The 27,507-nt window shown below is 45.9% G+C and overlaps 1 protein-coding gene across 3 annotated transcripts in view; it reads right to left on the minus strand.

Annotated features, from left to right (window-relative positions):
• Positions 1 to 27,507, minus strand: part of ARHGEF10 (Rho guanine nucleotide exchange factor 10) — a 190,707-nt gene that overhangs the window by 13,683 nt on the left and 149,517 nt on the right. For all 3 annotated transcript variants that reach the window (XM_075598217.1, XM_075598216.1, XM_075598218.1), the window contains exon 28: positions 1,362 to 1,484. In XM_075598217.1, the coding sequence (XP_075454332.1) occupies positions 1,362 to 1,484 (123 nt within the window). The remainder of the gene's footprint in view (positions 1 to 1,361; positions 1,485 to 27,507) is intronic.

A 27,507-nucleotide genomic window follows, 5' to 3' on the forward strand; every position in this document is an offset into this window, starting at 1 on the left:
TGGAAATGGATTCTACATTAGAAACATTAAAAATGTCTTTAAAATATATATTTTTAAATGCTACAAGTATTTAGAGAGAGGGCGGGGCTCAAGAGCCAGAGCCTATCAGAAGGGGAAGGGGCTGTGACTTTGGAAATGGATTCTACATTAGAAACATTAAAAATGTCATTAAAATATATATTTTTAAATGCTACAAGTATTTTCTCATCATACAGAACTGATTTATTTAAAAAAAAAAAAAAAACATGTAGGCTATTGCTTGAACGGCAGCTCTAAGTCACATCGACAGTAAATCCCTCCAAGGTGACTTTTTTTTCCCTAATCTGGGACCTTCAGAGTCTAATACTGTATACTTGAATTTAGGACCCACTTGTTCTAATTTGCCACATATCCACTGGTAGCAGTACGCTATCCCACGCATCAACCATTTACAATGATCTTCCTTTTTCATTTAACTCTCCAAATAGACAGAGGTAACTTTGGTATATAAGGAGCAGGTTGTGTGACAGTCACACACTCTGCTGCTAATCAAACACAAAAGCCACCGTAGCAGTGAAGCATCCTGAAAAATTATTAGTCCACTGGTTCTATTTTGATTGTTCTATCACTCACAGTAAACATGGCTGAGAAATGGTAACTGGGAAGTATGGAGACAAGGAGCATCCACACTGAAGCATGACCGTATTTCAGGTGTTGATGTTGGTCAGTTGGGACAGTCAGACTTTACCCAAAATAGCAGACCCACTGTATTCCTACTGACTCAACAACATAGGACCCATGAATTCTAGGATCACAAACTCCTAATTAGTGGAACCAAACCTTATTAAGTAATGGGTACTCACTACATAAGGTTCATGAATGATTGTCTTAATTTCAGTATGGACTATTATCCCATGTTGTATAAACAAGCCATTTCAGGATCATTCATTTAATCTAGTTCTCTCGCAAATGGGTGTTTATTTTATTAGTAACAGCGAGAATTTATCCTAACTACAGTGAACATTATTTTTAAATCCTTATATAATGAGATGAGCCCTAAAATTCTGAGCTCGGAGTTGGAGTCCGTGTGGAATATCTGTAGATTTCTGTATGTGTAACATTGGTTAATTGGATTCTCCAACTATACCTTTAAACTCCTTTTAACCTTGGGCAGTTAATGCAACACCCTGGAGGAGGTAGAGGCTTAATATAAGCTATATGTTGTAATAATAATAATAATGAGGTAGGTCAGTCAGTTATGTTTCTTAGCAGTTTCCTTCGAGGCCAAAATTGGACTTCAACTCAATTACAGACCTTCCCCCAAGTTAACTAAAGAGCGAAACAATTGACAACATAATATGCCCAATAAACAAAGCACTTACCAGTAACTTTTGGAATTCCTTGTAGACGAGGAACTGGTAATGCTACAATAACACCAAGATTTGTGCCAATCATTAGTGAACCGTGACAAACCAGCAAACTAGTCACAGAAACACGCTGCTGTCCTGAATAATAAAAAGAACAGAATTAGTTGTAAATTGCATCATTAATGAAAAACCTTTAAAGCCATATTAAAAATAAAATGAATCTGGGCAAATACAGTATGCAGGAGTTGAGAAAATTGGCATATACCCAGGACTGAGGTCAACATGGTACAAGTCTGGGAAAGCTGGAGATAAGCAAGGACTAGAGGAAATTGTCTGAAAAGCTATCTTGTTTGACTGAGTTGTAGATAGAAGCATTCTGACTCCAACACAACAAACAGAATTCAAGGTTGCTCCAACCTCCACAGTCAAATACTGTATGCTCTTTTGCATATTTAAACTCAAGGCAACATCTGTAAATCAGTATTGCTTGACCTGCGGTAGAGAATAGAACCAAAGTATGTTTTAAAATATATGAGTTGTTAGTCTAAATAAAAAAGGTATTGGCTAATACTGAATTTATTCATACTATTTTTTTTTCTTGGACTAACGGGATTACTTTTATTCAATTCTATTTTGCAAAGGTGCGACATAACTTAACATCATCATTAGAATACTAAGTAAGGGGTCTTTTGAAATATCACCCAGTATGTGCTCTGCAATATAAGGCATGTTTTAATACAGGAGTGCACAAACTATTCCCCCTGCACCCCCCTGCCTGCTCTCCCCCTGCTCGTGCCCCCCCTCCTTACCCAGTCTTCGGCGTCAAATGACCCTGCAGCGTCTTTTGACGCCATGTTGCTGAAGACAAGGTAAGGGACGTTGCAGTGGCCTCATGCGATCTACTGGCATTAAAGTGCCTAGGGGAGGAGCGCGAGGCCTTTGCAACCGCCGTGCCCCTCCCACCCCCCCCTGGAAAATCTTGCAATATTTTAATTTGTCGTAATTTTCTTTTAATAAAACCATATAGCAGTGGGTACCATAGGGTTAACTCCATTCTTTTCTTGAGTAGGACAGGCAATTTAATTCTGCAGGTAGTACCATAAAAAGCCCCTCCTACTACCTGCGGTTAGCCTTTGGTTTCTCCCATAGCTGAAAAATACAACCGATACATCATAGAACAGAGAGAGGGCAACTATGTGCCCACTGCCATGTGATTCCAGGAAAAGGAAATGATGGTAAATTGGAATACATTTTCTCATTTCCTGTTGTCCATGGCAGTGGGCACCATAGGGACATACCCAAGCAATAATAAAATATCAGTTTCAATCATATTTATTTGGTTACTACAGACTGAAGTACTTTACATTCAAAGATTGCGTTAGCTGGGACCTGAATGTCCAGTCTATAATATTTTATAAATGTATTAAATGATGACCGTACAGCTGCCTTGCAGATTTGTTCAGGTGACACTTGTGCCTTAAATGCCCAAGATGTAGCCATGGCCCTTGTTTAATAAACCTTTAGGCTAAGGCCCCACTGCACATGCCGGCGCGCCCGACTTGCGTCCTGGCGGCGCATGCACGGCACTTCACCGCGATCTGCAGGGATCATTTTTAAACGAGGGGGCGTAGCCAAAATGGGCCGGGTGGGCGTGGCCATGATGGGGGGCGGGGCCACGATGCCGGCTCAGCCTCCAGTTCATCCTATCCATGTTTAAAATACTTAACAAGATACAGTAATCTCCTAATACCAGTGTTACCCGAGGCTAATAAAACGCATGTGTTTAAAGTTCTAAATTTCACCAGTGAAAGTATTTGTTATATGTGGCACTGCGTCTTGGGATGAATGTCTCTTTCAATAGCAATTCTGCTAACACGGGTGCCCAGTAAAGAAAGGGGAGTTCCTTGTGAGAAAATTATGTCACATACCTGGCCTCTGATTGGCTCCCTGGCGCACCATGTGACACGTCGCCGCATGGGATCACAATTCTGTTGTAGCCCCTGCTGGCTGACGCGTCACAGTATGCTGTGAGCGAGGAGGCACTAGGGACTGCCAGATAGAAGGTAAGGGGCTGGTGGGAGGCGCGCGCAGAGCCGAACGCACCGCCGACTGCAGCGGGGACCTAGCCTTAGACTTACTGGTAGATTTTCCACTTTCTGTTCATATGCATGAAATTATCCATCTGGATATTGTCACCTTGGATGCAGCTTGCCCAGTCCTAGTTGACTGTGGGAGGATAAACAGCTGACCGAGATTGTACCCATTTTTTTTTTAAGACATCTCACCACATTGATAGTGTAATACTTCCCCTTTTCTCATTTTCCGGCTTTGGGCAAAATGAGGGCATTATAATTTCTTGGTTAATGTGAAATTGGGATACCACTTTAGGTAGAAAATGGGCAACGGGTTACATAACAGCCTTATCCTGGTGAATGGTAAGGAATGGTTCTTTGCAAGATAGATCTTGCAGCTCTCCCACACTTCTTGCTGACATTATGGCTATGAGAAAAGCAATTTTTCATGATAACATGTTCATAGAAATGTACTGGTTCAAAAAGATGCACTGTCAGGGCTTCAAGAACCAGAGAGAGGTCCCATGACTGAATTCTACACCTCCTTTGTGGTCTTAATTATTTGACCGCTTGCAAGAAACGAATGATGGGCCTCAGATGCCACTTCTCTTTCTAGCAGTGCTGATAATAGATACTTGCACTTTTAATGAACTTAGGCGAAGCCTTCTGTCGAATCCTTCTTGCAAGAATTCTGCTAGTGTCACCGAGGTTGAGGAGAAGAAATTGTATTTCTGTCTTAGGCCTTGGGCATGGTGCCTCGGGCAGCGTTGAGCTGCGCTCCTGCTCTGCCTCGCCTGCTCAAGCTGGGGCTTTTTAGCGTCCTGGCAGGCAAGGCAGTGAGCGCGCTTTGGGGGCGGGGCGAAGGCGTGACGGAGCGGAGGCGTGGCGGGAGGCAGGGCTAGTCCCTCGTTCCCATTGGATGGTTGCGGTCACATGACCGCTCCTCCGCTCCCCTCAGCGCTGAAATTCAAACCTGCCTGTCTCCTGAAAATTTCTGAGCCTCCGCACGCATGCGGAAGCAGCTGCTAAAGCCGCGCTGATCACAGATGCAGGGGGTAAGTGCATCTGCTCAGCGCGGCTCAGCACGGCCTGCTGTACCATGTCCCAGGCCTTACACACTAGTCTCTCAAGCAAAGCCAACTTCTGTAATAGACAGCTGATATTGACCATTTCCTTGCTTCTAAAAGGGTGTGTATAGTTTTATGAACACCCTTTGTCTCAGGATTTTCCCCTCAATCTCCAAGCCACCAAACTAGTTGCTTGGGGTTTGGATGTTTCACAGGGCCTTGATGCAACAACCCGTGAACATTCAGCAGATGCCAAGCAGTGTCTGTCTCCATATTTATTAGATGGTGTCCTAGGTCAGTATGGTACTACTAGTATTACCTCTGCCTTGTCGGTTTTTAATTTCCACAGTACTGTATCTTTACAATAAGAGTGATTGAAGGAAAGCTATATTCCAGTTTGAACTGCCATTTGAAGCGAAGGGCATCTGTCAGCATTGCACAGGGATTAAATAAATTAGAGTTCCCCAAACGAGATACAAAATAGAGCTCTACTCACGTCTCTTAATGCAGGTCCATATGGAACCTGAAACATTGCACTATCCACTGCCCTTCTAAATAAATTGAAGCCTCTTAAATTAAGACTCTACTTTGTATCTAATTTGGGGAACTCTGCTTTATTGCTTTTGGTATCTATTTTGTGCTGGCCACAATGTTTTCCCTATGTTTCTGTGCTGTTGTGTTTTGTGGTCCTGGTATACTGCATGGCTGTAATATTTGCCACATGACCCTCTGCCCAGGACAGGATTTCTGCTGCAGCCCTCCATGATTTGTTCCTCCTTATTTAGCTATATATTTTACTACGGTGCTGTTGTCGGATCTTATTTGTATATTTCTATTTCTTATGTGTCTTTGGAAGGCTTCTTGTGATTTTTGAACTACCCTGATAACTAGTTGCTTTGCTGTAACTGTTGGCCCTTTACTGACCAAGTACCTTGTAACATCTGATCTCATCTGCTCTTCTCGACATGTGCACTGGCGTCTGTGGTGATGTCACATGTAGGAATTTCAAATACGTTTGGATTTTTGATTTTGGAAACTCAGAGCCATCATACATTGCTTTCTGCTGTGCTCTGCGTTGGAACCTGTCTTGGAGAGGAAGTAGAGGAAGGAGAGAGAGCTTCCTGACGCTTGTACTCCATTTACTCTAAAGTAAGACACCTTCGGGTGAGAGATTTTGTACAACTCTCAAAAGACAGACCCACATCTTGGAGATTTGGAGACTACAGACTACCTTTGGGAAAATCTCATTTAGACTCCCTAGATGGACCGCAGAGCAAACCTTGGGTGATCAAGACTATGCCTAAAACTGAAGACGTTTGTGAGTGTTTTGAATCCTATTTTATATATTAAAAACTGTAGTAAGCTGTGTGTCATCGCTTTTACATTTCCGTTCCATTGTTGCAAGAAATTTTGTTATCGAGGCCTCATATGTAGACCTGCTCATACAATCTGCTGCGGAAGTGAGTCTCTCCGTCCTGAGTGCTTTTGTTTGGGCCGCAATGTTTTGGGCCCTTAGGCAGTGCAAAAACATCTCCTCCTGCCGTATGAAATTCTACTCCTAAGAACTTTTGTGATAAGTGTTGGTCATGGCCATGATGTTGTAGAAAAGGAAATTACTACCTCTCTGTCTTCTAATAACTGGATCTTTTTGTGCAAGCTCACCAACAGGTTGTCTAAGTAAGGGTATATTTCTATGTCCATCTTTCTTAATTCCACCATCAGTGGTGCCAATTTCTTTGTGAATGTTCTTGGCAAAGACGCTAAACCAAATGGAAGAGACATTTTCAGTAAATCAGAACCATTACAAGTACAGTATATGTGGAATTATTGATGTTGCTTTGCTATCGGAATGTGCAAGTAGGAGTCTTTGCGATCTATTGATATCATCCAAATCGTAAATTCTACTCTGAGAAATGCTGGTACTGGATCTCCAATTCGTCTAATAAAGATTCTCTAATTTTATCCAGACTGGTTTGAGATTATCTCTTTTGTTTGGTTTAGTCACTTGCTGTACTACTGACTCTCCACAGTTTCTTAGCTTCCAATGCAGGTTCATCAAAAGCTGAATATACTTTTTTTGCAGTTTTTTTTTTCTGATGCAGAATCTGCATTGTCACTTAGAAGTTTACTCTTCTGGCTGTGTTCCAGAGGAATTGTGGTGACAAAAAATACATTTAATCCTGAATTAGCAACTCTCTTTCCATCCCTCATAAAACCAAGGACTCACCCTGTTGTTTTAGGCAGCGATCTTTTGTTTGCAGCAAACGCATTCCTGACTTCTGGTATTCTCCCATCTTCCTGCAGTCGATTTGTATTCTTTTCTACACAGTGCGTCATGCTGCCGAGTGGCTCTTTAAATCTAAGACCTTAGCTCCGTCGCACCTCTAACTTAATCGTCAGACCTATCACAGCGCTGGAACGTCTGCCCAGAGTAAACTCTGGTGGGTGTGGAAGCGTGTGCTATCCAACCTCGTGGGACACCATGAGAGGCAATGCCCCTGCTGCCTTCGAAGACGTGTCCAAATGAGTGGAATTTAACACAGCCCTTGGATATACTGATGCCTTCACTAAATCCAGATACATTCAATTCCGTTTTCTCCATGACCACAACTTCACTAGTAAAAAGAAATGTATGTACAATGCAGAAATACGGTTGCCAGGTGGCTTCTTCAAAAATACTGGACATAAATGGTGAAAGGTGTGACACGCTATATAGATAAATCTATATATAGATATATATCTATATCTATATATAGATATATATCTATATATAGATATATATCTATATCTATATATAGATATATATCCTCAAGCAGAGGGACTCGATTGCCCCTCCTAAGATGCCTGCTATCAGATACTGAGAGAAGGTAGTGCAGGGCTGCAAGCCCTAGATCCCAGTCCCCGGCACTCCCTGGTCCTAACAGGACAGTTCAGTGGTCAGTCACATAGTGAGCACAAAGTCCTTAAGCACATATAGTCCAGCTGCAAAAACTTGTCCTGATGAGATGATCTCAGCAGTGCCTCCATTTGTAGCACCGGTTCCCCCACCCTACGTGAGATAATCCATCTACCTGGTGTTGCTGGTGCAGTGCATACCTGTTTGGCTGGAACAGGAGACTCTGAGTGCTCCGCAGTGGTGTGGGGAGGTATCAGGACAGGTTTTTAGGTTGGTTCATCTGTGCTTACAGCGCCTCCAGCCAGCGAGGATCCAGATATGATCAGGATGGTCCATGCTGGCAACTCCCTGGTGACCCAGACATTGAGCCACACAGATGGATGGTCCCATGAGTCTTTATTATCACACTGTAGGTCACAGCTTTAAATCCCTGACAGGAAACCTCCAAGGCTTTTAGATCCATGCAGGCCCCTTCTTGATCCCCTCCTGTATCCCCTCCTGAGATACAGGGTAGATGTTACCCACTCCAGAGGGGGAGGGAAGAGAGCACCGACTTCTGGGAGAGTGTCAGGATATACCCAGAGGATGGTTTTGTAACCCTGCCCCATAACAGGGCAGGTCTGATACTGCAAGGCATCACATTAACTGCATGTGATGCAACCAGTATCTTCCCCAGGATGACACTCTCAGGTTGTTGCTAGGCCAGCCCCTGGATACAGTAACTATGCATCAGGCTGCAATAACAAGCTAGGCCTTCATGAGAGAATCTAACCCTTCACAGTGCCTATACCTACCAGGATGTATACTGTGAGGGCCCAAAAGAAGAATAGCGGGAGAAGGCTATACTTTAATTACAGCGATCAAATAGCATTTATCTATTTAAAACTTGTAGAATTTTTAAAAAGTAGCCAACTGCAGCTTTAGCCTGTGAAATCTCGACGTGTGACCTATTCATTAAACTTTGATATTTTCAATGCAAAACCACCACAAAACAGAATGTAATTTGACGTGAGAAACAAAAACACACACAAAAAAAGAAGACACGCAATAAGTGCTTAATGAATAGGGCAAGATGCATTTCTCTGCAGAAACGGCAGCCATTATCGCAGTTTAATGAATAAGACTCTTAGGGTTTTTTTTTATATAGTCCAAAGCAGCTGTTCGGGCTGTTTTCAAATGACAATCCCTATTGATTTCAATTAGAATTTTAATTTTAAAAACAGTCTGAACGGCGCTGTGTAAAATATAGAATAAAGCCTTAAATGTATTTGTCTCCAACAAATTGTAGTCTATTTGTAAACGTTGCATCATTAGTTGGTAAAATTTCAAGCATTGTTAACGCACACCTGTGAAACTTTGCTTTTCAGAAAAACACAAATTCAAAAGTTCTAACAATTAACCTTAGACCTGAACTATAAAGCTTCTATGGACATATGGAAAACAATCTGTGCACTTTGAAATCCTGATTTAAATTGTATAGCAGGAAACAGCTGTATTATTAGTTCTGATTTTTTTTTTTACTATAAATAATTCTGACATTTTAACATCAATTCTTCAGCCATGTTCACTCACAACTACATCGTGATTACATAACAGTGGAGGAAGAGACGATTGCTGGTATACTGTATTTTCTTTAAATGTATTAAAAAGGCAGCACGAACGTAAGTCTAAGTGTCTAAGAAAACTAAAACAATATTTTCGTGTCTTCAGTAAAATATTTTTCCAGAGGTTTATGACAGAATAAAGGCGTTAAAGTGAGGGTCAAGCAGACTACAGCTTCCTTTTCAAAATAAAATTAAAAAAAGTATGATTGAGTTGAGTTTTCATACCCTCTCCCTCGATAATTGAATAGTAGTACCCTTTTATTGCAATGCACTTAAACACATAGCTTGCAATGCATTGCAAGACCCTCTGGCAGTAAAAGGGGTAATAAAATATGGTATGTTTTTGCAATGGAAAGAATTACTCTTCAAAGCAAAAATTAAATATTTCCTGGAATCTGTTTTCCATACCATTGTGGACACCCAAGCACTCCGATAGTTTAACAATATTCACTTTTAGGTATTGCTGATTATATATATATTGTATTGTATTGTATGTCTTTATTTATATAGCGCCATTAATGTACATAGCGCTTCACAGTAGTAATACATGTGGTAATAAAATAAAAAACAGATAATATAAATAACAGATCATGGGAATAAGTGCTTTAGACATAAAAGTAACATTAAGGAAGAGGAGTCCCTGCCCCGAGGAGCTTACAGTCTAATTGGTAGGTAGGGAGAACGTACAGAGACAGTAGGAGGGAGTTCTGGTAAGTGCGTCTGCAGGGGGCGAAGCTTTATGTATCATGTGTTCAGAATATCCACAGTGCTATTCATATGCTTCTTTAAGCAAGTGTGTCTTAAGGTGGGTCTTAAAGGTTTATAGAGAGGGTGCTAGTCGGGTACTGAGGGGAAGGGCATTCCAGAGGTGTGGGGCAGTCAGTGAAAAATGTTTAAGGCGGGAGAGGGCTTTAGATACAAAGGGGGTAGAAAGAAGACATCCTTGAGAAGAACGCAAGAGTCTGGATGGTGCATAACGAGAAATTAGGGCTGAGATGTAAGGAGGGGCAGAAGAGTGTAAAGCTTTAAAAGTGAGGAGAAGAATGGAGTGTGAGATGCGGGATTTGATCGGAAGCCAGGAGAGGGATTTCAGGAGGGGAGATGCTGAGACAGATCTCGGAAAGAGTAGAGTGATTCTGGCAGCAGCGTTTAGGATAGATTGTAGGGGAGACAGGTGAGAGGCAGGAAGGCCGGACAGCAGGAGGTTACAGTAATCAAGACGGGAGAGAATGAGGGCCTGAGTCAGAGTTTTAGCAGTCGAGCAACAGAGGAAAGGGCGTATCTTTGTTATATTGCGGAGGAAAAAGCGACAGGTTTTAGAAATGTTTTGAATGTGAGCGGCGAATGTGAGAGAGGAGTCGAGTGTGACCCCTAGGCAGCGTGCTTGGGCTACTGGGTGAATGATCGTAGTTCCAACAGTAATGTGGAAGGAGGTAGTAGGGCCAGGTTTGGGAGGAAGTATGAGGAGCTCTGTTTTAGTCATGTTGAGTTTTAGGCGGCGGAGGGCCATCCAGGATGATATAGCAGAGAGACATTCAGAAACTTTGGTCTGTATAGCAGGTGTAAGGTCGGTGTTGAAAAGTATATTTGTGTGTCGTCAGCATAGAGGTGATAATTAAACCCAAAAGATGTTATTAGGTCACCTAGAGAGAGTGTGTACAGAGAAAAGAGAAGAGGTCTCAGGACAGAGCCCTGGGGTACCCCCACAGAGAGATCAATAGAGGAGGAGGTGTTAGCAGAAGAGACACTGAAAGTACGATGGGAGAGGTAGGATGAGATCCAGGATAGAGCTTTGTTCCGAATACCAAGAGTATGGAGAATGTGAAGGAGAAGAGGGTGGTCCACGGTGTCAAATGCTGCAGAGAGGTCGAGTAATATGAGCAGAGTGTAATGACCTCTGTCTTTGGCAGCATGGAGGTCGTCAGTTATTTTAGTGAGGGCTGTTTCCGTGGAGTGAGCAGTGCGGAAGCCAGATTGTAGAGGGTCTAGGAGAGAATAGGTGTTGAGAAAATGGAGCAAGCGAGAGAATACAAGACGTTCAAGGAGTTTAGAGGCAAAAGGCAGGAGGGAGACAGGTCGATAGTTAGAAAGACAGGTAGGGTCAAGCTTGCTGTTTTTGAGTAATGGCATGACTGTTGCATGTTTGAAGGAGGATGGAAAGGTTCCAGAGCAGAGGGAGGAGTTAAAAATGTGTGGGAGTGTAGGGATTATAGTAGGAGCAAGAGGTTTTAGGAGATGGGAGGGAATGGGGTCAAGAGGGCAAGTGGTAGAGGGAGAAGAGGCGATCAACAGCGACACATCCTCCTCTGAGACAGTGGAAAAAGAGTCAAGGAAGGCAGGAGGAGAGTTAGGAAGAGGTGTAGGATGGGAGGAAGAAACAGAGGGGATGTTCTGACGTATGGATTCCACCTTTTCCTTAAAATAGTCAGCAAAGTCCTGAGCGGAGATGGAGGAAGGAGAGGCAGCTGAGGGTGGTTTGAGTAGAGTATCAAAGACAGAGAACAGTTGGCGTGGGTTAGACTTGTGCATGTTGATTAGTGAAGAAAAGTATGCTTGTTTAGCTTTTGAGAGGGCAGAGTTGAAACAGGATAGCATAAATTTGTAGTGAAGGAAGTCTGCAAGAGTATGAGATTTCCTCCAGAGGCGTTCAGAGGAACGAGTGGAGGAACGCAGCATGCACGTGTGGGAATTTAGCCAGGGTCTAGGGTTAGAAGGGCGAGTGCGGCAGAGAGAAAGCGGGGCATGTAGATCAAGAGAGGAGGACAAGGCAGAGTTGTAGTTCCTGACCAGGTTGTCAGGGTCTGTAGCAGAGCTGAGAGAGGAGAGGGAGGAGCGTAAAGTGGACTCAAAGTCAGGTAAGTGAATAGAGCGCAGGTTTCTGCAGAACCGGGGGGTAGATGGAGGTGGAGAAGGGGAGAAGCGAGATAGAGAGAATGAGATGAGGTGATGGTCAGAAAGAGGAAAAGGGGAAACGGAGAAATCGGAGAGAGAGAAGTTTTTAGTGAAAACCAGGTCTAAGTAGTGGCCATCCTTGTGGGTGCTGGCTGCAGTCCACTGTTGAAGGACAAAAGAAGAGGTTAGAGAAAGAAAGCGGGAAGCCCAAGTGAGAGAGGGGTCATCAATGTGGCAATTGAAGTCCCCAAGCAGAAGAACAGGGGAGTCTGAGGAAAGATATATATATATATATTTTTTTTTCCAAGATAATTCCGGTTGTGTTTCTTCAATGGTTAAGTCTACTTTAGGGTTATTATGAGATTTATAGGCAACAATTGTTAAGACAAGCAAACCTGTGTCCTACTTATTTACTGATCGTCAATACTGCCGTGAAGCAGAAGTTTATCCAGTTGAACAGTCCTTGTATGGAACCCTGACCATCTGAAGGCCATCTATCCGACTACAAATAAGAATTACAGTACTGTATGTAGGAATGTTGGACCTTCTCTTGGCATAAAAGCCAAATATATGAGGCATCTGCAACCTATCCTCCCATATATTATACATATCGTCGAGCTCCCCCTCTTACCTCTGTGCCGGGAGGGGGAGGCAGCAGACTGTTAGCCGCAGCTCTGCTGCGGATCGCCGATGCAGGGCGCCACCATATTGAATCTTTGTGCATGCGCAGTGCAGAGAGTTGTGGTAGCCATTACCAGGCTATGCACGGGACTACATGTCCCAACAGCCCACATGGAAGACCACAGCCAATAGGGCTGTCAGAATCCCGAGGAAGGAGATGGATACATTTGGCGTGCTGAGGGCGCGCGCTAGTCTGAGCAGGAAAAGCAAGGGGTGAGGATGTGTTCAGGGTGCCAGTGGTCCGTGATCTAGGCCAGAGATCCCCATAGATCCCAGCTAGGCCCTGACGCACCTCAGCTTGTGGGTGCTGCATGAAGGCCTATAGATAGGGACATTTCCCCAGTAGCACTTAGCTATCTAGTAACAGTACACCGGGGACGGACGCCACGCGGTGTGCGCGGACTGCGGTCTGGGACCAGACCACAGACAACCATAGACATTAAGGGACACCCTCCAGTGGGAGCTCCCTCAAGAGGCGAACGCTTACGGACAGGAGAGGATCTGGTAGACCGCGTTGTGGATCACATTGCGGTTCTGCAGATTCACTATCCTAAGCCTAAGACCAGGAAGGTACCCAACGTGCACCAATGGCCACACACACAGTGGGTAGCGCTACTCCTCACAATTCGGGTGGGCTTGACTCTGTGGACACTGGGGTAGTTATGTGCCCAGGGCACCCTCAGTACCTTGGGAGTTCCACCAGGGCGGGATATATATATATATATATATATATATATATCTATATATATATATATATATATATATATATACACACACAGTGTTCGACAATTATATACATTTACATGCCCGGGGCTTGTGGATTTAACCCCCGGGCGAGTAAATATTGGCCCAAGCAGCACACGTGTGTTTTTTAAATTTCCCGCGCTCGCGCTGCTGTTTTTCCCGCGCTCGCGCTGGAGAAAAAAAAAAAGCCTGAGGCGGGTTCATGTTGTTGGGGGAGATTACCCCGCCTCCGGCTCTCTGAGCAACTTTCCCTCCTCAGCGCTTCCACTCCTCCCCCTTCCGGCAGCCAGCCCCTTCCATGCCAGTCTGGGTGAGCGCTTTCCACATTTGATGCCTACGGCACCTTCCCATTTCTACACACTTCAATACCTGCACAGTTGGTAGCGCTTTCCATCCTAGCTACCATTCTGGATTTTCACCTCTCAAAGGCCACTCTTGCCCGAGTCTGTCCTATCAGACAGGGGCATTAACTTGTATCCACACCACCTGGACAATTTCTCTCTGGCAGAGACTTGTGCTATTTATTTTATATATTTTTGTGTATTTATTCATGCAATTTTATGCTCATTTCATATGTGGTTTTCAACATAAAGTGGCTGCTGGGCCTGATCCTAACTCATATAGCGCTTCCCTGTTTGTTTGTTTATTGTCCTTATATAGCAAGGTTTGGGTACCTTGCATTGGAAGCTGCTTATCTGTTTGGGTCAATTTGGTTCCGTTTGCCATTTTTTGTTTTATATCCACAATCAACCCCTCTCACTCCTAATGGTTCATGTCACACAACCTATTTATGGTTTAAAGTATATATATTTATAGGATTCAATTTTATTCACATCATTAAGGTGTATTTCGTTTCAATTTATTTATTTTATTTTTCAATCACACCTGGATTGATTTGTCAATCCCTTGTACAGTGAGTGGTTTCACAAATTGATCACCAGGCGCACAAATTTTTCTTTTCTTTTGTTGGCTCCTTCCACGCCTGTCTGCCTCAGGCCCCTGCAGGGCCATCTGTCACCCCCCCCTCCCATCGGCCCATCCGTCCTCCCCCCACCCCAATCTCTCCCGGCCTCAGTGACCCCCCTCACCCCAATCTCTCCCGGCCTGCGTGACCCCCCCTCACCCCAATCTCTCCCGGCCTCAGTGACCCCCCTCACCCCAATCTCTCCCGGCCCGCATGACCCCCTCTCACCCCAATCTCTCCCGGCCTCAGTGACCCCCCTCACCCCAATCTCTCCCGGCCTCTGTGACCCCCCTCTCACCCCAATCTCTCCTGGCCTCCATGACACCCCCCTCACCCCAATCTCTCCCGGCCTCCGTGACCCCCTCCAACACCCCAATCTCCCCCCTGACACCTGTGACACCCCAAATCTCCCCATTCACTCCCGATCTCACCTCCAACTCCGTGTCCCCGGCCTCCGGTGACCAACCGCATCACTAGCCCCCCCACTCCTCTCTCCCCTGTGTCCGGATCCCTCACTGACACCCGGTGACCCGCAGCGACAGCCGCCGAGGCAGAGGGCGACACCCGGCCTGCCGCTTCCTCGGCTGTCACAGAGACCGGAGACCACAGCGATCCACGTGAGTAAGGGGGGGGGGAGAGAGTGTGTGTAGGGGGGGGGGAGAGAGTGTGTGTAGGGGGGGGGGAGAGAGTGTGTGCGTGTAGGGGGGGAGAGTGTGTGTGTGTGTGTGTAGGGGGGAGAGAGTGTGTGTGTGTGTGTGTGTGTATATATGTGTGTTTGTGTATATATATATGTGTGTGTGTGTGTGTGTGTGTGTGTGTGTGTGTGTGTGTGTATATATGTGTGTGTGTGTATATATGTGGGAGTGTGTGTGTGTATATGTGTGTGTGTGTGTGTGTGTGTGTGTGTGTGTGTGTGTGTGTGTGTGTATGTATATATGTGTGTGTGTGTATATGTGGGAGTGTGTGTGTGTGTATATATATATATGTGGGAGTGTGTGTGTATTATATGGGTGTGTGTGTGTGAGTGTGTGTATATATGTGGGAGTGTGTGTGTGTGTGTGTGTATATGTGGGAGTGTGTGTGTGTGTATATATGTGGGAGTGTGTGTGTATATATGTGGTAGTGTGTATGTGTATATATGTGGGAGTGTGTGTGTGTATATATGTGGGAGTGTGTGTGTGTGTATGTATATATGTGGGAGTGTGTGTGTGTATATATGTGGGAGTGTGTATGTGTATATATGTGGGAGTGTGTGTGTATATATGTGGGAGTGTGTGTGTGTGTATGTATATATGTGGGAGTGTGTGTGTGTATATATGTGGGAGTGTGTGTGTGTATATATGTGGGAGTGTGTGTATATATGTGGGAGTGTGTGTATATATGTGGGAGTGTGTGTATATATGTGGGAGTGTGTGTATATATGTGGGAGTGTGTGTATATATGTGGGAGTGTGTGTATATATGGGAGTGTGTGTATATATGGGAGTGTGTGTATATATGGGAGTGTGTGTATATATGGGAGTGTGTGTATATATGGGAGTGTGTGTATATATGGGAGTGTGTGTATATATGGGAGTGTGTGTGTGTGTATATATGTGTATATATATGGGAGTGTGTGTATATATGGGAGTGTGTATATATGTGGGAGTGTGTAAATATGGGAGTGTGTATATATGTGGGAGTGTGTGTATATATGGGAGTGTGTGTATATATGGGAGTGTGTGTGTGTGTATATATATGGGAGTGTGTGTATATATGGGTGTGTGTGTGTGTGTGTATATATATATATATGGGAGAATGTGTATTTGTGTATAGGAGTATGTGTATGACACCATGGGTACCCCCCCAATCAGTCACCTGCCCCGGTCAGTCAGTCACCCCTGCCCCGGTCAGTCAGTCAGTCACCTGCCCCGGTCAGTCAGTCACCCCTGCCCCGGTCAGTCAGTCACCCCTTCCCCGGTCAGTCAGTCACCCCTGTCCCGGTCAGTCAGTCACCCCTGCCCCGGTCAGTCAGTCACCCCTGTCCCGGTCAGTCAGTCACCCCTGCCCCGGTCAGTCAGTCACCCCTTCCCCGGTCAGTCAGTCACCCCTGCCGCCCTCTCTCTGCCCCCTCTCTGGTCTCCCCTCTCCCTCTCGTCCTCTCCCTCTCGTCCTCTCCCTCTCGTCCTCTCCCTCTCGTCCTCTCCCTCTCGTCCTCTCGTCCTCTCCCTCTCGTCCTCTCCCTCTCGTCCTCTCGTCCTCTCCCTCTCGTCCTCTCCCTCTCGTCCTCTCCCTCTCGTCCTCTCCCTCTCGTCCTCTCGTCCTCTCCCTCTCGTCCTCTCCCTCTCGTCCTCTCCCTCTCGTCCTCTCGTCCTCTCCCTCTCGTCCTCTCCCTCTCGTCCTCTCCCTCTCGTCCTCTCCCTCTCGTCCTCTCCCTCTCGTCCTCTCCCTCTCGTCCTCTCCCTCTCGTCCTCTCGTCCTCTCCCTCTCGTCCTCTCCCTCTCGTCCTCTCCCTCTCGTCCTCTCGTCCTCTCCCTCTCGTCCTCTCGTCCTCTCCCTCTCGTCCTCTCCCTCTCGTCCTCTCCCTCTCGTCCTCTCCCTCTCGTCCTCTCCCTCTCGTCCTCTCCCTCTCTCCCTCTCCCTCTCGTCCTCTCCCTCTCCTCCTCTCCCTCTCGTCCTCTCCCTCTCGTCCTCTCGTCCTCTCCCTCTCGTCCTCTCCCTCTCGTCCTCTCCCTCTCGTCCTCTCCCTCTCGTCCTCTCCCTCTCGTCCTCTCCCTCTCGTCCTCTCCCTCTCTCCCTCTCGTCCTCTCCCTCTCTCCCTCTCCCTCTCTCCCTCTCCCTCTCGTCCTCTCCCTCTCTCCCTCTCCCTCTCTCCCTCTCCCTCTCGTCCTCTCCCTCTCCCTCTCGTCCTCTCCCTCTCCCTCTCCCCCTCTCCCTCTCGTCCTCTCCCTCTCCCTCTCGTCCTCTCCCTCTCCCTCTCGTCCTCTCCCTCTCCCTCTCGTCCTCTCCCTCTCCCTCTCGTCCTCTCCCTCTCGTCCCCTCTCCCTCTCGTCCCCTCTCCCTCTCGTCCCCTCTCCCTCTCGTCCCCTCTCCCTCTCGTCCCCTCTCCCTCTCGTCCCCTCTCCCTCTCGTCCCCTCTCCCTCTCGTCCCCTCTCCCTCTCGTCCTCTCGTCCTCTCCCTCTCGTCCTCTCGTCCTCTCCCTCTCGTCCTCTCCCTCTCGTCCTCTCCCTCTCGTCCTCTCCCTCTCGTCCTCTCCCTCTCGTCCTCTCCCTCTCGTCCTCTCCCTCTCGTCCTCTCCCTCTCGTCCTCTCCCTCTCGTCCTCTCCCTCTCGTCCTCTCCCTCTCGTCCTCTCCCTCTCGTCCTCTCCCTCTCGTCCTCTCCCTCTCCCTCTCGTCCTCTCCCTCTCCCTCTCGTCCTCTCCCTCTCCCTCTCGTCCTCTCCCTCTCCCTCTCGTCCTCTCCCTCTCCCTCTCGTCCTCTCCCTCTCCCTCTCGTCCTCTCCCTCTCCCTCTCCCTCTCGTCCTCTCGTCCTCTCCCTATCGTCCTCTCCCTATCGTCCTCTCCCTCTCCCTCTCGTCCTCTCCCTCTCGTCCTCTCCCTCTCGTCCTCTCCCTCTCGTCCTCTCCCTATCGTCCTCTCCCTATCCCTCTCGTCCTCTCCCTATCGTCCTCTCCCTCTCCCTCTCGTCCTCTCCCTATCGTCCTCTCCCTCTCGTCCTCTCCCTATCGTCCTCTCCCTATCGTCCTCTCCCTATCGTCCTCTCCCTCTCCCTATCGTCCTCTCCCTATCGTCCTCTCCCTATCGTCCTCTCCCTCTCCCTATCGTCCTCTCCCTATCGTCCTCTCCCTATCGTCCTCTCCCTCTCCCTATCGTCCTCTCCCTCTCCCTCTCGTCCTATCCCTATCGTCCTCTCCCTATCGTCCTCTCCCTCTCCCTCTCGTCCTCTCCCTCTCGTCCTCTCCCTCTCGTCCTCTCCCTCTCGTCCTCTCCCTCTCGTCCTCTCCCTCTCGTCCTCTCCCTCTCGTCCTCTCCCTCTCGTCCTCTCCCTCTCGTCCTCTCCCTCTCGTCCTCTCCCTCTCCCTCTCCCTCTCCCTCTCGTCCTCTCCCTCTCCCTCTCCCTCTCCCTCTCGTCCTCTCCCTCTCCCTCTCGTCCTCTCCCTCTCGTCCTCTCCCTCTCGTCCTCTCCCTCTCGTCCTCTCCCTCTCGTCCTCTCCCTCTCGTCCTCTCCCTCTCGTCCTCTCCCTCTCGTCCTCTCCCTCTCGTCCTCTCCCTCTCGTCCTCTCCCTCTCGTCCTCTCCCTCTCGCCCTCTCCCTCTCGCCCTCTCCCTCTCGCCCTCTCCCTCTCCCTCTCGCCCTCTCCCTCTCGCCCTCTCCCTCTCGCCCTCTCCCTCTCGCCCTCTCCCTCTCGTCCTCTCCCTCTCGTCCTCTCCCTCTCGTCCTCTCCCTCTCGTCCTCTCCCTCTCGTCCTCTCCCTCTCGTCCTCTCCCTCTCGTCCTCTCCCTCTCGTCCTCTCCCTCTCGTCCTCTCCCTCTCGTCCTCTCCCTCTCCCTCTCGTCCTCTCCCTCTCGTCCTCTCCCTCTCGTCCTCTCCCTCTCGTCCTCTCCCTCTCGTCCTCTCCCTCTCGTCCTCTCCCTCTCGTCCTCTCCCTCTCGTCCTCTCCCTCTCGTCCTCTCCCTCTCGTCCTCTCCCTCTCGTCCTCTCCCTCTCGTCCTCTCCCTCTCGTCCTCTCCCTCTCGTCCTCTCCCTCTCGTCCTCTCCCTCTCGTCCTCTCCCTCTCGTCCTCTCCCTCTCGTCCTCTCCCTCTCGTCCTCTCCCTCTCGTCCTCTCCCTCTCGTCCTCTCCCTCTCGTCCTCTCCCTCTCGTCCTCTCCCTCTCGTCCTCTCCCTCTCGTCCTCTCCCTCTCGTCCTCTCCCTCTCGTCCTCTCCCTCTCGTCCTCTCCCTCTCGTCCTCTCCCTCTCGTCCTCTCCCTCTCGTCCTCTCCCTCTCGTCCTCTCCCTCTCGTCCTCTCCCTCTCGTCCTCTCCCTCTCGTCCTCTCCCTCTCGTCCTCTCCCTCTCGTCCTCTCCCTCTCGTCCTCTTCCTCTCCCTCTCTTCCTCTCCCTCTCTCTGTATCTGGATATCTTATTTACCCTATATATCTTAACTGTCCTATACTACACCAAAATAACTTATACTGCTTTCTTCCAGATCTGACTCAAGCTTCACACGGAAGACATCGGAACCCCCCCTAACCCAGAAGACAGGTAGGGAACACCTCCCCTCCAATGTATAACATTGCGGGAATGAGGTACCTGGACATTGAGGGACTGCGGATCAGGTAAGATCCCAGGCGGGATTGCTGCTTTAGAGATTGTGAAGCAGGGACGTCCAGACACTGGTTAAGGGGTTCAGGAAACTAGTCATTCACCTGTGGCTTTTATTTGTAGATCCGACATTTACAGACTTACACATACACATGTAACAAGTACTAATTGTAGTATAATGTAATAAATACATTTGTCAAAAATGAATGTTGTTCTGACTAGGAATTTATTAAATGTATTTTATTTATATATTTTATTTTAAAGCGGGGTTGGGGGCGGGACTAGGTGGCAAGTAGATTTTTTGGTTGGGCGAGTAGATTTTTGGGTGATTTGTCGAACACTGTATATATATATATATATATATATATATATATATATATATATATATATATATATATATATATGTGTATGTTTGGGTATTGGTTCTTGGCACAGTGTGTTGGAGCGGGTCCCACGTAGTGGGGCCTCCAACACAGATCCCTTCTCTCCTAAAGGGTCCTGATACTCCTCGCCGTGTGTGCTCCAAACGGAGGTCTCACAGAATGTCTCTTGACCCTGTGACCTGGTCCCAGACCGCAGGGAGCCACGTGACTGTCCGGTCACCGGTGCAGACATAACAATAAGCGGAAGAGTCCCTATCTGGGACCTTCCCCACAACACTCCACTCCACTACTATGGCTCAGGGCCTAACTGGGGCCAAGGGGCAAGATCTACGCCTAGCCCAGGAAGCACTGCTCCCTGGACACTACCTCCTCCTTTGCCTCCTCCGTCAGGACTGAAGCAGAGGATATCCTGTTTCCCCCAATTGCTCGCATCTTATTGGCTGGTACAGTTTCATAGGACAGTCCCTCCCTCTAGGGATTCTGGGACTTTTAGTACTGCGGCTGCGCATATGCGGAGCCATCCTAAGATGGCCGCCACACTCCTCACACTGCACATGTGCGTCTCGCCGCATGCGCGATTACCAAAATGGCCACCCCCACAGTCCCGATCGCGCGTAGCTCCGGACCACCATTTGACAGCTCCCCCGCACCGGAGGCAGGGTAGGAGGACACAGCTCCATATGGTAGTGATTTAAATAGCATTGAATAGTGCTATAAAATTGTGTAGTCTACTTTAGATCCCTCTCCATCTCTTGTATATCAGTTAGCAGCAGAGACTTTGTTCTGCAAGAAAACGTAAATTGATATTTTTATCAAATCCATAAAACCATTACCATAGAATACAGTATGTGACATGATCTTTCCTGGTCAAATAGGCAATATATTATATAAATAATCAACCCATGTGGTCTGCACATCTTTTGTGTTGTACAATATCAAAGAATTTTATATTGGTCCGTAAAATCCATTTATACATGTAAATTATCTTCAACTATAAACCTAATCATTCCTGACAAGAGGTTGCACGCATTCAAGCTTACTACAGTCTTGTTGACATCAATGATATAGCCTTTGACTACCAATTAATCTGAATCCTTCACCAACATATTAATTTATGTACTGGAGCTTCCATCATGCGATCCACTGCACATTAATATAGCTTTTTTGTTTTCTCCAGTTCATGTTTTAGTTTACTTATTTGTGATATATATATATATCAAATAAAAAGGATCACTTGTGAACACATTCCCATGCTGTGCTTTTAAAGCTGTGTTAACAGCGAGTATTAGCTTATATGGGCTCCGTGTAACAATAGTTTTTCAGACAAAAGGTGACACTGTGTGCTCATTTGCATGTCATTTCCCAGAATCCCTTGCTGCAGTGGAAGCACTGTATGCTGGGGATAATGGTGAAAGGTGGGGTTGCAGACCTGCCTAAGACATGTGAATGTGCTCACAAGTGATCTTTTTATTTGCTATATGCAATACAGTGGAGATTTCTTGTTGCCTTTTTCACCCACCATAACTTAAAACGTGTGACACACACACACACACACACACACACACACACACACACACACACACACACACACACACACACACGTTTTTCCCAAATACATAAAGATACTGTACGTGAAATGTCTAGGTAAAATATGCCAGCTACAAAAAAAGAAGCATGATCAAGAACAAAGCAGCTCATATTTGATTTTTGGCAGCATCTACTATCATAAACAAGATCTGTTATTTCACGTCTCATCAAGTGTGGAAAAATGATATTTTAGCAGGCCGATGTTTCCCTACTCTCTCATAAGTTTTCCATTGTTGTTCATGGTCAAGTCCCATCAGGGTCACAGTGACATACTGCAATAGAAATTTCCATGTTTAATTGGGAACCCCATGTAGGGTGGTAGTTACCAAGTATCATAATGACCTTGTTCAGCTTTAGAAGTAGAAACAATGCCATTATTAGCCAGTTGAAGAGTTCATTGTAGCTCGTCAATTGTTTTTATTAACAGCTTGTCATTGTAGCGGCTTCCTTAGAAATAATCAATTATCTTTAAAGTAAATACAGATGCGACCTTCGGTTTTGGCCTAGATTCTGAGGAATTCCATGAACATGTCATGGGGGAAAGCCTCTGCATAGTCCATAGACGCTGTAATGGCCCATCGGATTAACAAGGCGGGGGTCCCTGCATTTGAATGGGACTCCCACTGTGTGAATCCTACCGGGCTGCGCGTCCCATACAAACGCAAGCACCCCCGCTGTGTTTATCCGATGGGCCATTACAGCATCTAAGGACTATGCTGCAGAGTGTTTGTGAGATGCTTGTGAATTTTCCTCACACGCTGGCTCAAAACTGGCAGTCGAACCTGTATCTTACTTATTGTGTCTTGTAAAAAGAGGACTATGTATTACTTTTCGAAGGAAGCATTGCACTCCAGCCTATCAGCTACTTTTGTAGACCTGTTTGACTAGTGATGGCCCCATAATTAGTTAAGAAACAAAAGACAGAGCAAAGTTAAACACTTTACCTGGAACTCTGAGGACTAGCAAATAGCCAGACTTAAAATCCTCCCAAGCATTAATTTACCATGGAGATGTTAAAACATTTTATAAATGTTTTAAAAATACTTGTTGTCATACTTGTCGCCAGTTTTTTTTTTGGTTTTTTTTAAAATATGTGTCAATTTACATTTAACCTACTGTATTAGGTATGTGGTTATTTTACTTTCATCCTAGGCAGCACTGACCCTTTTTATTTAGTTTACTCATGTTTGCTTGTTACATCAGACTGATAAAGGTTTAGTCCCACCGAGATACATATTTGGGAGATCTAAAAGTGATTGTGCTGAGCCATGTAACAGCTTCCAATTTCAGCATGTTTTATATACCAAGAGGTATTTATCAGCTATTCCAGTTAAGCCTCAAAAGCCTAACTGCAGTGCAAATAACAATCATCTTCAAGTAATTCACAATATGAATGAAGCAAAATATTATTGCACCCTGGGGTTGGGTGATAAAGCTCCAACCACAATAACGATATTAAGAAAATTTATCGCGGCAATGATCTATATTGTTGCAACAACTATGTGTTTGATATAAAACACAAAAAGCAGACAAAACTATTAAAAACGTTGTTGCAACTGTTTGAAAACAAGGCCATGCTAGGCGCGCGTGACGGCGATTTCTGGCGTAGGGGGGAGATGCGACGGGGAGGCATGGCAAAGCCGGTCCCATGACGTCACGTGAACGGTTTGCCCTTGGGATGAATAGTTCTTTTGAAAGCTCCTTGTACTGTCCCCGAATATATTTGTATATAGTTATCATATCCCCTCTTAGACGCCTCTAATCTAATGTAAATAAATCTAATTTAGCTAGCCTCTCCGCATAAGTTAGATTATCCAACCCCTTTATTAATTGGGTGGCTCTTCTCTGCACTCTCTCTAGTTCCAGAATGTCTTTTCTAAGGAGTGGTGCCCAAAATTGTACTCCATATTCAAGGTGTGTTCTTACTAATGCTTTATAAAGGGGCATAATTATGTTTACTTCGCTTCCATCCATTGCTCGTTTAAAGGAAGATAAGATCTTGTTTGCCTATGCAGCTACTGCATGACTTTGGGCACTGTTGCTAAGCCTGCTGTCTACAAGCACTCCTAAATCCTTCTCCTTCAAGGATTCCCCCAATTTATCCCCATTTAATGTGTAAGTCGCCAGTTTATTCTTGCATCCCAAATGCATAACCTTACATTTATCTGTATTAAAGCTCTGCCATTTACCTGCCCACGTTTCCAGTCTCTCCAAGTCTTTCTGGAGAGAAAATGCACCCTGCTCGGATAATACTACCGTACACAATTTAGTATCATCAGAAAAGATGGAGACTTTGCTCTTGATGCCAACTTCAAGGTCATTAATAAACACGTTAAAAAGCAGGGGTGCCAGTACCGATCCCTGAGGTACTCCACTCACGACTTTAGCCCAACCTGAAAAAGTTCCATTTATGACAACGCCTCTGTTGTCTATCCATCAACCAGTTTTCAATCCAGGTGCATATATTATTACTGAGTCCAATTTGCTTTATTTTGTACACCAACCAGGTGTGGAACCGTATCAAAAGCCTTTGCAAAATCTAAATAGACCACATCAACTGCATTAACCTGGTCTAAATACCTACTTTCCTTCTCAGAAACAAATAAGGTTAGTTTGGCATGATCTATCCTTCATAAATCCATCCTGACAATTACGAATAATTTTGTTTTCCATTAGGTATTCCTGAATATTATTCTACTGCACTACTATTGAAATAGATTCTTCCCTAGTACACACAGAGGCAAAAAATTAGTTTAATATATCTGCTTTTTCCTTATCGCCAATAATCTGCCTGCCCATCTCACACTGAAAGAGTCCTATATTTTCTTGTTATTAAGGTACGTAAAGAACTGTTTAGGGTTGATCTTACTTTCTATTGCAATCCTTTTTTTATTATCCATTTTTGCTAATTTAATTGCCCTTTTGGATTTTTTGTTGCACTCCTTACACTCTAACTGCACACTTAATGCAACCAGCATTTGAAATCAACCAGTCAGACTGATCAGGACACGCAACCTCAGAAACCTATGGTTAGATAGGGAAAACCACCAGGTGTGTTAGGTTAGCACACCCACCAGGTGTGTTAGATTAGCAATCAACTAAAGCAGGAGAAGAAGGAAGAAAAAGAAAAAAAAAGTTACAGGCTTTCAATTACCACACACTTTGAAAATAAATTAACCCAATTATTACCCCTTATTCCCTCTAGATTGCAGGCTCTCACGAGCAGGGCCCTTATTACCATCTGTGTCTGTTTGCAGTTGTTTGTCCTTATTTGTATGTCATTCAGTTTATGCAATTGATATCACTCTTTATCCCCACTATACCGTGCTGCAGGATATGTTGTTGCTTTATAAGTAAACAATAATAACACCACTGGTGAGATATTTTATGATATCCCGTGTTATCACTCCATTGAACTCTATGGAAAATCTGTGATATTCGACATTACAACATGGTGTTCTGTATCACCAGCGGGTGCGTTTGGTACATGATGATAGCGATATAGATGTACTGTATAATCATACCAATCTAATAATTTTTTTTTTTTTTAATAGTTGGATTCAGAGGTCTGCCAATTTTTCAGCAGCCCAGGAAAAAAATATTCAAAATAATATTATACAAAATAAAATATAAGACTGTTTACAATACATTTTGAAGAAAAAAAAAAGCAAATGTAATGCTTTCTAAAAAAAAAAAAAAAAAAGAAACTGAACTAAATTTTTCTAATCCACCTAAAACAAAATCCCTTTCATTCCACAATTTTTTCATCCTACTCTCTTAACCTTTCTACAACTGGATTGTATTATGCTAAGGAAAAGGAATGTATGCATGTCACAAGTATACAATCTATTCTATTGCACAAGTAGTCAAGTATTTTTGTGAAATTGCAGAATAGTCTGCATTTTAAAGATTTTGAGTTTAAGGAACTCAAAAGATCATTTGTCATTTATGCAAATACCTTTTTGAAAATGTTATTTTCATAACAGCTCTTTACAGCAACAGAATCTTTTATAGTTATCCCTCTTTCATTATATACCATGAAACTACTAAAACCGTTCAACTTTGGCAGAGAATCAAGTAGTTGAAATAGTTGCATACGTATTGCATATTTTTGTAGATACAGTATGTTATTTGTCAACAGCTTCTCTACTACTTCAAGCTTAGGCCTCGGTCCCGCTGCGCTCGTTGGCGCGGGCGGCGGGTCGCGAGTTCCCCACCAGCAGGGGAATCCTTGCGAGCCGGTCCCGGTCCCCACTGGCTGCACAGCTGATTACACGCTGTAGCGCGTCAGCCGCTGGAGACACCAGAGAATGGTGTTTTCTAGCTTTGACGCGTGACGTGTGTGGCTGTGAGCCAATGGGGAGGGGAGGCTTCGGGAGGAGGAGAGGCTTCGGGAGGAGGAGAGGCTTCGGGGAGCGGGGAGGAGTGTGGAGGGACAGCAGGTGAGTGCCTTTCTCTGTGTGTGTGTCTGAGTGCGTGCATGCCTATCTGTGTGTGTATGTGTGTGTATGTGTGTGCCCGAGTGCGTGAGTGCCTGCCTCTGTCTGTGTGTGTGTGTGTGTATGAGTGCCTGCCTGTGTGTGCGCGCGTGTGTGTGTATGAGTGCGTGAGTGCCTGCCTGTGTGTGCGCGTGTGTGTGTGTGTGTGTATGAATGAGTGCCTGCGTGTGTGTGTTTAAACTTACTTTCCAGCTCCAGCCCGAGTCCGTGGAGGGAGGGGGGGGAGAGTAGCGGGTCCCTCCGCTCAAGCCACGCCCCCCCTCCCTGTCAAACCGCCCACCTCCCGATCAAACCTCCCACCTCCCGCCCACCTCCCGATCAAACCTCCCACCTCCCGCCCACCTCCCGATCAAACCTCCCACCTCCCGCCCACCTCCCGCTCCGGCTCCCGCTCCCTACAGACCGCAGATCGCGGTCTGTGTATCTCAGCGCACCGCCTGTCAGCAGCGCAGGTGCGCTGACTCTGGGAGCGGGGCCTTAGCCTAAGTGTCCAGAAAGGAAACCTTGTGGGGACTAACCACACATTTGCACTGATGATCGGAAACTCCTTTGAGTCACCCACCTCTAACTCAAACAGGAGAAAGGGAAGTACCATTGCCTTAATTTACTTTGGGAATGGGCCTGAAGATGAGGTTCATCCCTCAAAATGTTGCCCCCTTAGTTTGCTCTATTTGTTCCCTCCTTCCCTGTTCGTTTAATACTGTATGTTACTCCCTTTTGCCCATTCATTTATGGGACTATTTAATAATGGTCCCAGAACAGACTTGCCGAGACCCCATGCCTCACTTGGCTGGATAAGTATTTCTTCCATATTATTGTTCACCTGTTCTTTTTTTACTTTATGTCCCCTTTTTCCTGTGTTTTTGGTTCATAGTATCACTATATGTACATCTATGCACTCTGTGATTGTGTATCCACTTTTGTATTTGCGGATTGCTTTTTTTTTCAGTAAATTCTTCTTCTTTGCAAATTGCTTTGTTACTTCAAGTATTTTTCTCGGTCGAGCGCTGCGAAATTCATGTACAGTTATTTGTAAATCTTTCACCCACCTTTCATAAGTTAAGTATTTCAAGGTATATAGAAGGAAAGAGGCATAGGATTATGATGGTCTTCATTTTCACTACATAAAATTGCATTCTGTTTTCAAGTGATTTTCCTTGGCAAAACCCATTTAATAGGCTAGTCTATCCCATGTTTCCATTTTGGTGGGAATTCACTAAGCTCCGATAAGAGGAATTGGCGCTCTATCCCACATTATTGACTTGAATAGAAGAACCTACCTCCCCTTTTATCATAATGTCTCTCTTGCCTTGTTTTTTTAAGTATACTTAATTTTCTCAACTCCCATAACCAACTAGACCCAGGGTGGGCAACCCTTTCGCCATTCGCCACTTGTGGCGAATTGGGAGTCAAAGTGTGGCGAATTGAGTAACTACAACATATGGGCCGCCGGGACTCCCTGTGCTGCCCACGACTGACCCCCTCAAGCC

This window comes from Ascaphus truei, chromosome 4, assembly GCF_040206685.1.
Source record: "Ascaphus truei isolate aAscTru1 chromosome 4, aAscTru1.hap1, whole genome shotgun sequence".
Lineage (NCBI taxonomy): Eukaryota > Metazoa > Chordata > Amphibia > Anura > Ascaphidae > Ascaphus > Ascaphus truei.